The 16,589-nt window shown below is 44.7% G+C and overlaps 3 protein-coding genes across 3 annotated transcripts; 1 reads left to right on the top strand and 2 right to left on the bottom strand.

Annotated features, from left to right (window-relative positions):
• Positions 1–3,842: 3,842 nt before the first annotated feature.
• Positions 3,843–5,622, bottom strand: LOC135395243 (hsp70-binding protein 1-like). Its single transcript, XM_064626482.1, has one exon. The coding sequence runs from the start codon at positions 5,522–5,524 to the stop codon at positions 4,592–4,594; it is 933 nt and encodes a 310-aa protein (XP_064482552.1). The 5' UTR covers positions 5,525–5,622; the 3' UTR covers positions 3,843–4,591.
• Positions 5,623–6,182: 560 nt separating this feature from the next.
• LOC135395173 (alpha-tocopherol transfer protein-like) lies at positions 6,183–11,128 on the bottom strand. The gene is made up of 6 exons (XM_064626413.1): positions 11,063–11,128; positions 8,389–8,532; positions 7,360–7,602; positions 6,844–7,037; positions 6,636–6,746; positions 6,183–6,364 (listed from the first exon to the last, which is right to left on the bottom strand). The coding sequence occupies exons 2-6, from the start codon at positions 8,522–8,524 to the stop codon at positions 6,188–6,190; spliced, it is 861 nt and encodes a 286-aa protein (XP_064482483.1). The 5' UTR covers positions 8,525–8,532; positions 11,063–11,128; the 3' UTR covers positions 6,183–6,187.
• Positions 11,129–15,047: 3,919 nt separating this feature from the next.
• Positions 15,048–16,281, top strand: LOC135393772 (uncharacterized). Its single transcript, XM_064624028.1, has 3 exons — positions 15,048–15,319; positions 15,389–15,446; positions 15,956–16,281. The coding sequence occupies exons 1-3, from the start codon at positions 15,278–15,280 to the stop codon at positions 16,180–16,182; spliced, it is 327 nt and encodes a 108-aa protein (XP_064480098.1). The 5' UTR covers positions 15,048–15,277; the 3' UTR covers positions 16,183–16,281.
• The last annotated feature ends 308 nt before the right edge of the window (positions 16,282–16,589 follow it).

Below are 16,589 nucleotides of genomic sequence, written 5' to 3'. Positions count from 1 at the left end.
TGGATATACAAGATGTACGGGCAAACTATATCGGTAGAATTTTACCAACTAGGGAAATGTAATTACAATAAGTGGTAGTATGTCCTATAGAGGGTCATAAGAGGGTCATGTACTCTACCCCATTGCTGATGCTGATGTGGGGAATGAAATAATGAGCCCCTTCACAATAGGGATCCAGAAAGGTGAGCATTGGTGGGCTGGATGTGGACCAATAAATTTTGTGAAAGAGAGGGGGGCGAGAGTACGGTTCGGGAAGGTTGGTAGTGAGAAGAATGTGCTCTAGATCTTGTACAGCATCGCAGTGACCGCATTGGGGAAAGCCTGTCCTAAGGTCCTTGACGCTCATGAAAAAGAGAGACACAGGACAAGTGCGCAGGACTCTGCGTACTTTCCCCCTTTTCCATCGGTCTCAAGGAAACGTTACCGCTTATCTGCATCCTACTTTTACGCTTAGATCGTCTATCGCGTTTGCTGACTGCACCAACCGTTTACTCAACTGTTCCAGACATTCTCAAAGACAAACCTCGAACGAGACATATTTGGTAAAGTATCGGAATATATCCTGAGAGCAAGGTCCAGAGTGACAGAGGGCGCAAAAAGTAGGGGCTTGCCTTCAGATAATAGACTCGTAGTGAACGTCCAGATGTAGTGTCCCAGTCGTTTTCCTCGATTTGTCTCGAGTAGGCGAGCGCAGACGTAGTGAGTGAAACCGCAAGCAATGAGGCTCAGCAGTATCATGGCCCATACCTGTTGGAAGCAACACCAGGTAATGCGTAGTTGCAAAGTCTGTCTGTGTCCACCTTATTTTTCTTACGCGCTCGTTCGTCATGAACACGTTCACACTTTTGCGTAGTTGTATTTCTTTTAGCATTTATAAGCCGGAAACAAACAACCTATGCAAATGATACAGTGTTGGCAAGTAGGTTGATGGAAATCTCGAGAGCTGTAGGTCAGAACAGATTTCATGTTTGTTCGTTGTTGTTGTTTCTTTTTTCTTTTTCATGCGCCATGTAGGCATATGGCTTTGTACATCATAAACTGGATCGTCAGACCATATTCGTTGCTGTACATCAGGAAATAGGGTAAAGTTTCTTTGTTGGGAGCCCTAACGAAAACCCGGGTTTAATGCCCGTGATTACCTCCTGGCACAAACTCTTGGTTTTTCCTAGTCAATGGAAGTCATCTGCAAACAAACTAATTGTACAAGATTACAGACCTATCAGCATATTATGAGCCTCCTCCAAAGTACTTCAACACATCGTTTGCCTCATCTCTTGTTTCAGAAGTTTGTAGAGAATCAACAGTTTTCTTGGGGGGGGAGATCAACGCTCTCCCCAACCTTGTGTCTTTTCTGTGGATAGTTTCGTCGATTTTCAACACACGTGGTCAAGTTGATGTTATTTATTTCGATATTTCCGAAGCATTCGACTTAATGGATCACGATATTCTTGTGTCCAAACTGCAATCGTATGGAGTCTCTGAATGTCTCTGGTTCTCACTCTAACGCTTTCGTTCCTTCGTCAGGTATTCTGCAAGGGTCCAATCTTGGCATGTTGCTATCATACGTTAAATATTCAACTTCGTTACAGTACGCTGACGACATCAAAATAATGCAAACTATATCAGCACCTTCAGCTTGCGTTCTCTTGCAAGGAGACATAAGTAGTATACTTAATTGGTGCACTAAGAATCGCCTCAAGGTAAACGCTGCAAAACCCAAGATTGCCTAATTCACCCGTAAAACAAATGCTACTACACCTTTCGCCACATGTCTAGCACTGAAATTTCTCGGGTCAGCACTGTCCGTGATCTTGGAGTTACTTTTGATGCCAAACTGACGTTCCATGATCATGTCGCATTCCACTTCTTGCTAAGCTGCACAAATTTTCTTCCGGTACCCTTTGCAAACAACCGTGCTTCCATGTACGTAAAAACTGATCCACTCGCACGTTGTCAAATTTTGGTAAACTCTTTTTCGTCCTCGTGCGATATTTTTTTCTTTATAAACTGCCTTTAAAAGCAGCTTTTCATATTGCTTGTCTTAAATTCAGTCATCCACACCCTATTTGTTCTTGCTGTCTTCATTTTTAATTGTTGTGTAGTTACCTTCTTTTCTCTTCTTCACTGTACTCTTTCAAATATTGCCCGAAATATTGCACTTTTGGAACCTCTTCCCTGTCATTTTGTTATTATGTCCCCATATGTTTATCATCTGTATGTATGTTCTTTTAACCTCCTCGGATTATTGCCTTCCTGCAATTTCCATTATATGATTAACGTGTGTTGCTGTATATACATTCCTGTAATTTGATAGTGCGCCAACACCGAGGCTCTTTCGGCCGTTCTGGGGCACAATAAACTCATTCATTCATGACCTCAGTGAATGTTGTATACATTGGAGGATTGAAGAGCTCTGCTTGCATTGCATGTTTGGAGAAAATTTTTATATTTACTCTTTTCCCAAATGTTGGGGCAATAAAAGAAGCCGCTTCCTAAATTGAACCTTGGCGTTCTTTAAATCTGACCTCCCATAAAAAGACAGCTATTTCCTATATCATAACTCAATTCCTCGCCAATTGTCACGTATTGACAAACATTTCGACCGCAGCTATTTCGAAAGTTCACCGCCGATACAATATGAAAGTTTTCCGCCCCTTGAAATATCCCTTACCGGTAGTGTAAACGTGGACGCCAACGTGAAGAGGTTGCTGCTGAAGGCTCGAGGCCTTCCAGCAAGGATCCTCATATCTTCGTAGGAATAGGGAAGGGTCGGGTTGGCCACTGAGGCACGCTGTTCAGTAACAACCAGGGGCCCTGGCGCTATATCTGCTTCCTGTCATCCGTCCAATTTAAAACAAGAAAGTCAAATCGAAAAAATGGTTCCCAGACGAATGGTGCAAAAAAGAGAAAGAGATATCCTTCGCCGGGCCGTCCTTTCTGGCTGACTTTTTCTATCAGGGAGGATAGAACAGCCGTGCCGAGAGAGGACACGTTAAACTTTAAAAACTCTTTATGAGGTTAAAGACGAGAGGTAAAAATTATAGTAAATTCTTTCGTTCCTGTAGAGCATTCGTTCGTATATCTGTAGAGCGCCAGTTCAATATTGGAGGTAATGCGTGGGAAAGAAAATCGGGGCAGGCTATCGAGTAGCAAAAAAAAACAGTTGTTCCTGCGAGCTAATAAAGCTTTTTGGTGATGCCATTTTCAATTTCACGCTTTTCGTACTTCTTTGATAGCGAATTTCAATTGTGACGTCAAAGTATCTTGAAAGTAACGAGTTACTTTTCAGAGTATTTAATACTCTATCTTAAATACTTTTTTAAGATTGGGTATTTAGTACTCTACTCAGATACTTTATTTGCCCGGTACTCAGTAACTTAACTTAAATACTTTTTGTGAGTATCTTGTACAAGCCTGCGCTACTAGTGGCGTCGGATATGCTGAAACGAACTCGAAAGTCAGCCAGCATTCTCAGGTGTTTCTCCAGCAGGTCACTTTCCCCATGCGAAAACGAATCATATCCTGTCCCTATTGTCGAATTTCAACCGGTACCTTAGAATTTCGATTCGACTTTTCGAACAAAAGGCGACATGCAGAAGTATCTTCACACACAGTGCAAAGGAAAGCGAACTTGCATTTTTCACCAGCATTCCGACCATGCCGGGCCAGGTGTCGTTGTCGGACTCTCCACCAAATTTTCCAACTTTAGGCGTAACAAATGAGCAGCTGCAAGCAGACAATACATTTTGATGTGATGCTTCAAGAGGATGCACATATCTCAGGAGGCATTTTCTGCTCATGCTAACGTCATGTGAATAGGCAAAGCAGAAGGGCTAGAAAAGTAACAAATTTGATAGGATATTTATTGTACAGGTTTATTGTACACACACAAAAAACTCAGTTATGTCCACTGCACCAATTTCAGTTATTTTTAATAAGCATACACAACACACTGAGCGGAATAAGGGGCTTACTTCAGCATGAGAGAGTCGATGGTTGCGTGGGCAATCTTCCCGATAAATCCGGACAAATGTACCTGGCCATTTGTCACCTTAAAATCCACGTAGGGCAAGTACTAAACAATAGATTTTTTTTATGGGATACAGAATATATTTGTACGCATGACACTTACTGAAACGTAAGCGATCCTCCAGGTAGTATTCACATACGGATGCATCTTCAGTACTGAGAGGCCAACCCATGCTCTGGTCAAGGATATAATAAACCGACTCGCAAAACTACACAACCTTCAATCATTGGTTCGGTCACAGATAATGAACCACATTAAGTAAATTAAGTCGTTTCATCCGAAGAATCAATTAATGACCCGTGAAACATCCAAATGGGTTGAATGGTCCTATATATCTGAAGCCAAACTGAGCAACGATTTTCTCAAAGCGGGCAGGCTTATTATTGCGATAACTTTTAGGATAGTACATAGTGTTCTGCCAACAAATCGAATGGTCTTCAATTACTGGGCGCACAGTTGGAGATAAGCAGTCAACAAATGCAGCAGTATCGCACGCAAAATATACTCTGAGAAAAATGAAGACCTGTCTCGGTTCTGACGAGGGATTCAAATTAAACGGGGCTACGTCGATGCTGCGGGAGCCTTGGAACCTGCGATAATTTTAAGCAGCTCTCGCGAATATTCCACTTCTTCTTCATACTGGTCCATACCGCCATGTTCATCGAGAAAATGACGCAGAGTGCATTCCAAGTCCGTATCTAAATGCGGCATGACGGCGTCGGGTGACTTCTTGGCCAACTCCAGTAGAGTACTGAGGGTGTACTCCCGACTCGTGCAGTTGAGTTGCGGCAACAGACGCGTCACATCTGCCACAAACCCTGACGATAACAACGCCATCCTAAAAGACTCTTCTTGGTCGCACAAGGCGGATACCAGAAAGCACGCCTTTGTTCGAAGCTTATCGTACTGGCAGTGGAAGACAACTTGGCTCAAAAGCGATGCCCCTCCTAATTTCTCAAACTGACCGTAAGCGTCCGTGTTCTGACGTATCATGCAGGAGACCGCGTACAGGGCCTTCACCTGAACTTCCTCTTCAGGTTCGGTGCTCAGGAGACGTACCAGCTTGGGCAGGGTAAGAAGTGCTGCCCTCTGACAGCGGGTGTTGTTCTGCACCAACTCCGCCACAAGGCAGCAGACAGCAATGCGGACGGTTGAATTCGGGAAGTCCAGGAGATCGGGGACCACGAGGAAGCCTCCCATCTTCTCAAAGTCCTTGGCGTAGTCTACAATATCGATGTACTGTTCCACGTTGGCCAAGCAGGTGACAAGGATCTGGCCGATCCTCTTGCATTCCGCCAGGGATCTGCGGATAATTTGGAGGCATCGTACCATTTCGTCGTAAGGGTTCACGATGATTTCGTCCATGGCGTTCTTGAGCCATTGAATGCGGTCGGGGTCGAGGTCACCATCATGCTGGCGGTCCGGTGAGCGACCGGGCTCACGGTTTGGCTCGCGTTCTACCAGGACTAGCTGTCGGCAGGTGTTATCTGCCATGATGCTAGAAGGACAGTTGAGTTGGGGTAACGCCTCTGGCTTCCCAGTCGCTTCCAACTGACAAAGAAAATGTACGCGTTCCACGCGCAATGTCGCGATTTTTTTTTTCTCTTTTAATTGTGGTACCGGGAGGAAAATTCTTTATACTTGAGGATACTTGAGAGGAGGATGTACCTCAAAGACTGAGCGTTTACGTCTGTGCTTTAGTAATGTACACTCGCTATACTGCTATTGTAGAAATTGTGCAATTGTAGAAATCCTCTAAATAATCGTTTTATTGCGTGTCATTCAACCAAAAACGGGCAACAATACATTGTTCGTATCTTTTAGTGATATGCATTGGTGCTCTTTCCACCAGATACACTCGTTTGCGGTATGTGTAATGGGCATCATAAGGATTTACAACGACAGGGAAACAGCATTGTACAGGCCATAACTGCATCAGGGCGTCGTGCTGCCTTTTCTGACTCTGTGCATGGGCAGGTCGGGCTAAGCCCTAATAATGGTGTCCTCCATTTCTGCTCCGTGCTGTGCTTTCAAAGGATTGATTGATTGATTGAAAGGAAAATTATATTTTTGTTATTTTAAGAAGCCAGGTATTTATTATGAAGCTTTTTTTTGTCAAGAGGAAGAAAGCGGTCATCATGAGTGACGTAGGCAGGCCTATGTCTTGTTCCCGTACTGTGTGAAGTCCTGGATGAAGAAATCGTCCTTGTCATAAAGACCCTGGCAGAACTTTGTGTTGTCGAAAGGTCCGTCCGTGCCGCCGTATTCTTCGGGCAAGATGGATGGAGGAATGTGCTTGTGCAAGGACTCCATGTTTGTGCCATGCACATGTATCTGTAAATACAATATTTAGCAGATCGATAATTACCACACGGACATTTTTTTTTATCGAACCTCTCCTGTGGCGCTAAGTCTAACAAGAATGGGAATCCTTAGAGAAATCATCGTGGGGTTCTCCTCACTAGATAGCGCAATCGTTCCTCGAGATATTGTTATCTTAACGCATTTACGAGGTCTGATATGAGCTGTTGAATTAATGGCCTTCACTCACGAAAGAACTCCGGTATCGCAGCTGAAGCACGGCAGCCGCGTTAACATTCCTTACCCTGCTGATGTGTTTGCTGGTCATGAAGGGCTTTGCAAGGGAGAAAAAAACGTTGAACACGGAAGGCTGATGGACCACATGCACTGCCTTGAACCGAGCAGGGAGACAGTCCTGTACGAATGGCAGGTACACAAATATAGGTACGTAACATCCAGTTAGCGGTACATTATTACACTCCGCAAGCTGCAGCATAAAAGATGTCGCATACCTGCAATAGGTCGATGGTCTTTCGAACCTGCGAGATGGGAAATGCAACGAGGTGTTGAAGTCCCCACCCACTGCAGTCGAGGATGCATACGAGACCGTTGACCTGCACAGCAGGGTCACACACCAGATGTTCCAAGCACAGCATGTTGGCTGCGCGAAGCTGGTAGTAGTCATAATCACTCGGTTTCCATCGCCCTAATACGACAAAAGGTTGGCCCTTCAGCGCAGCAACCAAGAAAAGACAGTCGTTCCTTTTAACCTTTCCTAAAGATAAACCACATTCATAATCACTTGGCACAGCCTCCCTCCACAACACCTAGTGACCGCGCCATTTTACATGTATTTCAAGCTTTCCGCTAATTTGCCAAATTGCTTCCATGTTCTTGAAACCGTCTGGAAATAGAGACGTGGACAAAAGTTCCTTGAACACGGGAGACAGAGCGGATGAGAGTACTCTACCAGGTGCCCGCCCACACAAAATAAATGAAAGGGTTCCTCATCTCGCAATAATTCTCACCAATTCTAAGCACGAATATAGGTCTTCCAAGAGGGTCTTTGTGCGAGAGTCTGGTCTGGCACTTGGCCTCGTACACAACGCGCAACTTAGTGGGCCGTAGTCCATCGAAGATCTCTGGCGACTCCTTGCGGTGGCGGTAATAATTTCGCAGGGTGCGGAATGCCACTTCCACTTTGAACTTCTTGGTGCGCAGGAACCGCAACAGGAACTCGTCGTCGGTCCTTGAGTTTAGCGCTTCCTCGTCTGCAACGAAAACAGTCACAGGTGATAGCTGAGAAATACTACATATTTTTATTTATCGCCACCCAGGGAAAAGGGATGCATTTTAATGGTCCTCAGTTCTTGGGCAGGGAGCAAAAGAAGAAGGTCAACTGTACATCGGGGTGGACGAGTATATCCAAATTGCTTTGTTCGTGGGCAGCTTTGCGAAATATATATGATAAATATAATAAATGATCGTATTAATAACTAACTTATGCACTGATAAGATTCCTGCCAGCCACCCCATGTACATTGTGCTGGATGCGTCTTTCAGTGCTCGGCTGTACGGGGAACAAAAAAGACGTTGCAAGTATTGAGTCTATCAACACCTGATAAAGCAAAATTATAGTGACCGCTGTAAAAGAGTGTTTCCGGCACACAAAGCTGCTCGAGAGAAATTTCTCAGTTTTAGGTATAAACTTTTTCAGGGTGTATATAGTCACGCCAAGTCCACCTCATCGGAGATAAATTGTGCACCTCTCGGTACGTTTCCAAGAAATGCTGCTAATTTACTCCCGAATTCTACTGCGCAATGCGTCCTTTCTTCAACTAAGCAACAGTGACGTGACACCTATGAACCAAAAATAGCGCGGCAGAAGCACTCTTTTAAATTTATTTGTTGCGCTTGTTTTTAAAAATATCTCCAAGAAGCTCGGTGCAAAGTGTGCCCTAAAAAGCGGACGATCATGACCTTACGAAAAATGGATCCGTTCTACCTTGTTTTACATATTGGTCGGGCCATTCCTGCAAGGCATTTGAAAAACGCACCCTTGATGAGACTTCGCAGTCTCCTGAGGCAGAGTTCCCGTTTCTCTGGCGTTTCACCCAGTTCTTCCTCCGCTTTCTCCCGCATCTCCGGAGTCAGGTCGGGACACTCCACGGAACCATTTGCAATAATATCCATGTCCGCTCCTGCAATTCCAAGCAGTTGTGGTTCCAGGCAAGGTAAGTCAATGGCTGTCACATTTCGTGCCATGTGTATGAAAAAGAAAATGTGAGAGCTAGGTTACGTGCTTACGAGAACCGATAGTGATGGCTGAGGCTCTCAAGTTTGTTCCAGGGTTTGTATGTCGCCAACTTCAACACGTAGAAAAATCATCCTTTTTTCCTCGGTACCCTGGTGTGCGGCACAATGCCTGAATGATGTAATGAAGCACAAATATTCGAGTGTCCAGACCGCTTTTACAGTCGAGATTTCGAGCGTCTACGCTCTGCCTGTTTGTGATGAAGCACGTGGCTGAGTGAGTGGATACAAATTGCAGCATCTTTGTGGTTACGTCAAGGCCGTGTTAAGACTGAAAGGTCGAACCCTTCCGTCTGAGTTTTATCCCTGGGTTTTTCGGCAGACTTTCCTGACAGATGTCGTCACAGCTTCCCCTGAAGCCGGCCCAGGACACATGTCCCCATCTCTTTCCTTCTGTCCTCCCTCTATCTGTCTACGTCTATACACTGCTCCTATAGACATAGTTGCTTCGCGGTGATACCGTGGAAGCCAAAAGAATCCACGAATATACGCTATACAGTTTATGCACTGACTTTGCCCCTCCAGAATGCACTATACTCGTAAAGGAGAAACCGCCGCCACTGTCCACTTTGGTTTCCATTTTTGTTGCCTACCATGCGTTATTTAGAGGACTATCAAAACGTGGCAATTGCTAGGCAACGCAGCACAATAACCCAAGCACCAAATGAGGGTGAAGCTACATTATGGCGACAAATCCCCAAGGGACTGCGGCGCTCCCCCACGAGTGACGTCATGTGAATGAGCGCTTTATGAAAGGCTTTGAGTAATATTTGAAACCATGGCTCCTTCTTGGCATTTTCTAGTCAGTGGAACGCTAGGAAACGACCTCCATCACGGCATCCGTGGTCGAAGAGATACAACTATTGTGTATATCCTAGTCCACAGAGGAGAAAAAAAACATATTTAGTATATAAAGAGGAATTTTCCGCGGAAAGGGGAAAAACTTTCAATGTCGTCCCACTTTCTTGTACTCCGTATAGAGTACGTAACAATCTCAGTGTTATTTCCTCGATGGGGTCGGTGCCCTTCAAGAATACGCGCTTCTGTTCCCAAAGAGAGCGTTTTCTCGAATTGAGCGAAGAAAGCCAATACTGCTGCAGCGTCCATCGAACAGGCATATTTTGAATAGCGTGTATGCTGATGGAGGTCAAGATGAAGGTAAACTCTCTGTCCTTCGCCTGCCAGGTAGGAACCGCTCTTCCTGGACGCGAGGAACGTTCTCAATGCTGAACGAGGGAAAACTCAGCTGTGAAGGCAGCCTGAAAAAATATTGAAATTGATTTAAAAGTCACTACGGAAGAAACCTGCTTGTATGCCTAGCACGCGCAATGAGACATTGTTTAGTGATGTGTATAAGTTATTTCTGACATATCAATGATGTAATTTTGATGCGTTTATTTTCATATTATGTTGCTGCCTTGTAGCGCAGTGGTAGAAGAAAAGACGTCACGCAATGTAACCAGAATATTGGGACATTTCGTATAAACCGTGGTTAGTAGGAGATGAATTATCAGGAAATACAAATAACAGTTGCGGCATTAATTTGTACAGCAGTGCAATCGATGGACTAAATGTCAGGTTAATGACTCTTGATGAGTGATCCAACCTGCGCGCGCAAAGAGCTGTTTAGCACGTAACCACAAGCTTCGAAAAACGATTAGAGAGAGCCTACATACATGTATACCACAACCTGTAATTCCTACAATTGATTGCATGGCAGCTCACTTATGTGTATGGTTACTAGCTGCAATCGTGGAACCTAACTTGTAAAGACCGTCAGACTTGAAGACAGATTCCATACTGATCTTCATAACGAATAATAAAACCTGTTCCTCCGTTTCGTCCTTTGTGTTTGGTCGGACTTTCGGCTCGCGTGCAGCAGAATATACATGATGACTGTAAATTAAGGACGTAGGTCTTCACGGACAGAAAGACGAACAAACGAACATTTTACCATTTGGTGACGATCTCAAAACGCGAGCATCTCCGCGAACTGTACACCAATACAATACAATGCAACACAACCGACTAACCAACCAAAAGGAACAAACTTAGGACTTGAATCATCACCATCCGATATCGCTGTTCTTGCCTGGAGGTAGAAGCAACTTTCACGGCCCTTGACGAATTAGCGGTCGAGGTATATGTAACGTTCGTTCGTGTGACTGCAGCCCAAGCCACGTATTCTAAATGCAAAATTGCATTATACCGTTATCGCAGGTAGCTTGCTATGCTCTCCTCGTTTTATTGGGATGCTTCACTACATGTCATCCAGTATAATTATAAGCTGTGACAACGGTCTGGAATCTAAATTATCAGATACTGCCAGAACAAAGATAATTCCACTAGAGACCGCGTTTTTATTTTCCAAAGTTGTAATATCGAATCGCGTAGCAGAAGAAAACAAATTTCACGTACCTGACAGCTTCACTCGTTGCTGTGTCGTCTGCAGACCTTTTCCTAGCCTATGAGACCAAACCCGGAGTGAGCGATCAGGAAGACGAAACAAAGCGCACACAGGACGCTCTGTCTCGGCTTCAAAACTAGAACAGGACAGATATTTGAACATGCCCGGTTTCTCCCCGGCTTCTTCCTCGGTCACGGGGGAAGGAGGAAGGCACTCTTTTTTCTTCTCCGCGACCTCAAGCGAGTAGCCGGTCGGTCCGAGGAGAATGAACGAACGCGCACCTACAATGAACTCTGCCGTGCGCTGCGGAGAGAGGCCCGTATACTTTTCACTGTGTGAGGTCGCGGAGGGAATGTTGCGCAAACTGCCGTAGAGAGTGGATGGTGGCACTAACTTTATGGAGATAATGTCACAGTTTTCGCTGGTAACCTGTTTATTGGAAAGACTTCGCTAATGAACCAGAAAGGGAAGAAAACAACAGTAGGAAACGCATCTGCTGGGACAGAGCAGAGCCACCATGCTGGCACTGTACTACACGCTAGAGTATCCAACAAAGAAGAATTATTCTTCCGCGTCTCCCAGCCCTTGAACAAACTTCCGTGTCGAGCACTGACGTCACAGGAGCAAAAGCCATTCGCGTTGGCTTTCAATAGCACGTGACCTCGCTCATGGCTGCCGTGGTAGTTTCGGTTTTCGCGGTGCCAATTTTCTACGAGTCTATTCATTCTACTGATGAAAGATGCAAGTCAGTGAAAAGGTTAGCCAGCTGTAGGACTCGAACCCATTTCTTCAATCAGAACATCAATTGTCTAATATTCATTCTATTCGTTTGCTGTAAGACTTGGACTGCAGTAGTGAGAAGGCCAGCTGTCCTCAAAGGTTCATTATATTACGCCATCTTTCTTAATGTACTAATCCTCCGAGATTCATCTCCCCCTCCATTTCGTGACATTCGGAGACCGAATTTTGGATCAACTTTTACACGCAAGGAATGTCAGTTGCTCACTTGCGGGAAGGTGTCCCTCCCCCTCCAACCCTTCATGACGACACCCACTCGCATGTGGCCAACAATGGCGCCTAAACAGAACGACTGTCACCTGGTGGAAGAGAGAGTTACTTCTGAGGCACTTTCAACCTGCCTCCACAGTGGGCCGGAACCCACTGGAGCCTTGTCGCCTTCCTCGTTCCAGGAATGGGAAGCGATGCATTACATCTCGATAATGAGTAATGTTAGTGCATTCCATTTTGTTCAGGAGTAACGAGTAATGTAATGCCATTACATTCGCATTATGACACTACTCGATAATTTATCTGAAAATTTATGCGTTGTCTAAAGCCAGCAGTAACGAGTTGTACCTGACACAGGCAAGAAAAATCCTCAAGTTAGTTTTCCCCGGCCACCCTTGTCACCGAATACGTCACCAAGAAAGACGACAGAGTCAAAGCGTCTTTGGACAACGCGCTTCAAATACAACATAAAACTTGGATGCTCGTGGGAAAATATAATGAGTCATGTATAATCCATTACTTTACAAAACTGTATTGAGTAACAACAAAATAAAATAAATTTTCCCAAATCTTCTTATATGTCTATGGTATACCAAAATTGAGTGTAGGAAAAGGATTGTGACGGGGCTCATTATTTCATTCCACCACCAGGAGGCTAGAGTATCGTCCCTGGCTCTCTCCACCCATCATCTCGCAATAAAGTTGTTGTTGTACCAACAGTGAAGAAGATACTTCGAGGAGAGAAGTCACCAGGGAACAGACAAAATGTGTGACGTTGATCCAGGGACACCAAAGCTCAGGCAATGGGATTTTCCCCCTCTCACGCTCCCATAAGACCACATTCCAATCTGCCGAATCCCAGTTCGCCGAATGCAACCCTTATCGGCAAGCTGGGAGCTTTTCGGTGAGTTGGGTGTGGCAGAAAATTACCAAAATAGGAAAAATTCGAAAATTGACATCTTACAAGATGGGGGAATGGGCTCATGCCGAATCATGGCATACTGCGACGAGCCGGCTATGGAATGATGCAACAACGTAGTGCTGTTGTATACCAATCACGATACCAGCAACAATATTCATGACGGAAAACCTAGGGAACGTAGCTAGAGCACACGCACACAAGATCCGAAACACAGCTGAGGAGTTTAATAGAGAGACGACAAAGTTATCCACCGCAATAGTAACAAAGGGACAGTCTCATATGTGTTTGCGTGTGATATTTCTACGATCCCAGGGCTTTTCCTACTGAATCCTTGCCACCATATCGCATGTTTTCTCACTGTCATTTCCTTCTTTTTATTGAATTTAGAACATTTATAAAGACATATGTACAATAGGACTGAAAGGGCAAGCCCTGTTGAACAGTCCAGGATAACAACAGATATACACTGGATATAAGTCACGCATCTTGTGAGGAGTACAAAAAAGAAAAAAAGAACGTCAAAAACATTAGCAATTAGCAAACATTAGCAATAAGATGGGTGCTGTTTTGTGATTTGTTCATTTAGAGTGCGAAAAAATCTCAATATCTATATTTTTAATTGGAGACACTTCAGTTCATTAATTTTTATGTGCTGTTTTATAGACCATATATTTTATTACGGCTCTCGTTGGTCCATACACTTGGAAGCTGTAAGCTCTGCGTCACTATCGTGGCTGGCTATATGAGGATAATTTCAAACCCCCATTTCGAAGCCTCTATAATCGCTTATTAACCAATTACAGCGAAAGCGTATTGATTGCCAAGGAAATGAAAGCACACCATGAGACATGAACATAGGAACACAACGTACTGTCACGAACAATCGAATCGGCTAATTGGTTGGTTAGTGGAGTGTTATTACCGAGGGTTCTGCCGACGGAAGCCATGTTGCCTATGAAGGACTGTGTGCCCTGGGCTGACTTCATGTACGGAACCTTACCGACATCTGAGGAGAACCCATGGAAACACCCAGTCAGCGCGTCACCTTAGAGTCACTAAATAAGCTACGCGAGGCTTATTTAGTGACTCTAGGTCACCTCTCAGTTTCGATGTGGAAAGCCGCTTAGGCTTAGCCACGATAGCAAGGTAAATTCGGCGAATGGACATGTCTATCATTCGGCCGGGTACAGCACGTTTCGAGGTCAAAGGATTAAGGCTGTCTCAAGGCCTTCAATATACATTCGGCGAGTTGGGAGGCACAGGATGGCATTTGCGCACGTAACTCGTTGGCTACCTACCTGAAGAACGTCCGGTGGCGCACGATGGCTCATTTATGTGTGCGAAAGCTACAAAAGCCATATTCAGAGTAAAAAATAAACAGCGCGCGAAAACGTCGGCTTCCATGCATTAGAATAGGGCAACATGGCGGTCTCAGGTGAGTTGTGTGCAGGTACCGCTAGGGGAGCTACCGGTGCAGAAACTGAAACAGTGTCCCATATGGATGCTCATCGGTAGTGCCCCTAGCGGTACCTGCACACAACCCACCTGATACCGCCATGTCGCCCTATTCTAACGATGGAACCCGACGTTTTCGCGCTCTGTTTATTTTTTACGCTGAGTATGGCTTATACAGGATTTTTTTGTAGCTTTCGCACGCATAAATACGCCATCGTGCGCCACCGGAAGTTCCTCTGTGCAAATGCAAGTTAGGTTTAAGTGAGTATTGGACGTAGTACCTGGTAAAGCAACTACAAGTGACTCAAACTGAATTACAAGGAATTTGTGAAAGTACTTATCAGCTAAATAATTCTAAATGCGCTTCTCAAAGCAATCATTTATGTGCGCTGTGGGTGGAGCTGCTTGTCCATTCTATGCAGTATGTGTTCCAGCCTCAGAACATCAGTTCCCTCATGACTTAAACTGGTTTTTGTGATTACTAACTCTGATATCGAAACCGAAACTACTGTGCCGTCTCCACCTCCACCATGGGTCTGCGTGTTCGAGCCGAGCGGCGCAAGCTGTTGCGGCAAAAATAATAAGAAAAAAGCTGCTTGGCTCTTTTATTTTTTAACATCATTCCGGCGCTTCTGGTTTGACGATGTGGCACTTGTAAACGTCGACAGGCGATGAGCTGCTGCGTATGCGCCTGATAAAATGCTGCTGTCTGCTTCGCCATCGCTACGTTTCTCCGACAAGCAACAACTGTCTGACGTTCTCGTGATAACGCTTGTTTATCTCGTTTTAAACTTCTGAAGTTGGTTGTGCGCGATCGTCCTTGAAAGTTGATCGAGGGAGCATGTCCAAATTATATTATCCCATCACAGCGTGCCTTCAAAAGGTAGCGTGTTCTCAACCATTTTGAAGTTTGAAAGGTTTAAACATATGTATGTTTCCCGTACTCTTGCAGACGGAGAAAGAAAACAGTGATTCTGTGGCAGTTGACATGAGTGGGCAAGACCAGCAAGGTAGAGGCACAGTGACTTTCCCCCGCGCACACCAAATATATACCTGCCACAAAAGCAACCGGTCCCCGACAAAAATCCTCGGAGGACCCCCGAGCCCGCACAGATTTTGGCAACAGTGACGGTTTCCGTGCCCGCTCTTTACCAATAGCGTCTATATGTGTTTTCTTTCCATTTACTTACACAGGGCAGTAAACAGAGCTTATACAAGATCGTCCTTATACTTTTTGTAGTCGCGCATCTTCCAACTTGTGAGGCGGCATACAAAAATTGGGGTTTTTCTGTGTATCTGGCGTAACCCCACTCTGTAGGGTAATATTGGAATTCAAAGCACCCAACACTAGTTTTTTTTTTTTTTCCTTTTCCTGTCCGTTGTATCAGTAGTCGTTGTCATGCCCTGCAATCTGTCAAATACTTAATTCACTGTGTTTGTGCCATTTAACATCATTGCTGCATTTATTGGGAGATAAAACAGTTGACAGTGTGGACCATGCATTTTCTTTTGCTTCAAGGGCAGTCTGCAAGCTTCACAACACGTGGCAGCCAGGAGTGCAGCAGTAGTGCAGATGCCAGTAGTCAAGGTTGGATTCAGCGTGTCTCATCTGGTGTCTACAACGCAGGCGTCAGTGGTGCCAAGCTGGTTGCGTCAACAACGTACAGCGTTGGTAGCGGTGTAGTGAGTGCGGGTTCTAATGTCGCACGCAAATTCGTACGAAAACCAAAAGACAAAAATGAATAACGGAATGGATATCAGGAAGGAAGGACTACATGAGGGATGCAAGTGGCCTCAGGCAATTTTTATCCTTGTACGATATTGTTAAAAATTGGTTCGCAGCAATTGAGAGAGCGTTATCACTTTTCCAATCTACTTTGACCACTTCACAGCTCTACCTAGCATATTACCCTTTTCTTTTCTTTTTTTTTTTTCGTTTCGCAGTACGTCGTCTGCTACAACATGGCGTATGGACTTATATATTTCGTCCGCAATTTACAGAATGCATGACAAATGCAAAACTGTCAGTGGGATGTTGATCTTGCACAGTGTTAACATCCTGCACGTGGCACTAAATGTTATAGCAGTTAGGACAATAAGATATCTTGTAGACTATAATCAAATAGAGTGTTGCGTTTATGTATGCTCGTTGG

Source organism: Ornithodoros turicata, chromosome 5, assembly GCF_037126465.1.
Source record: "Ornithodoros turicata isolate Travis chromosome 5, ASM3712646v1, whole genome shotgun sequence".
Lineage (NCBI taxonomy): Eukaryota > Metazoa > Arthropoda > Arachnida > Ixodida > Argasidae > Ornithodoros > Ornithodoros turicata.
The sequence above is the reverse complement of the archived record's forward strand: the minus strand, read 5'-3'. Positions and strand labels throughout refer to the sequence as shown.

Coding starts and splice junctions, on each gene's coding strand:
- LOC135395243 (XM_064626482.1), bottom strand. CDS start 5,524: ATGGCAGATAACACCTGCCGACAGCTAGTCCTGGTAGAACGCGAGCCA.
- LOC135395173 (XM_064626413.1), bottom strand. CDS start 8,524: ATGGATATTATTGCAAATGGTTCCGTGGAGTGTCCCGACCTGACTCCG. Junction 7,603..8,388: donor ACTGCGAAGTCTCATCAAGG/GTGCGTTTTTCA, acceptor TTTTCGTTGCAG/ACGAGGAAGCGCTAAACTCA. Junction 7,038..7,359: donor TATATTCGTGCTTAGAATTG/GTGAGAATTATT, acceptor TTGTCGTATTAG/GGCGATGGAAACCGAGTGAT.
- LOC135393772 (XM_064624028.1), top strand. CDS start 15,278: ATGTCCAAATTATATTATCCCATCACAGCGTGCCTTCAAAAG. Junction 15,320..15,388: donor TCACAGCGTGCCTTCAAAAG/GTAGCGTGTTCT, acceptor GTACTCTTGCAG/ACGGAGAAAGAAAACAGTGA. Junction 15,447..15,955: donor GAGTGGGCAAGACCAGCAAG/GTAGAGGCACAG, acceptor TTTTGCTTCAAG/GGCAGTCTGCAAGCTTCACA.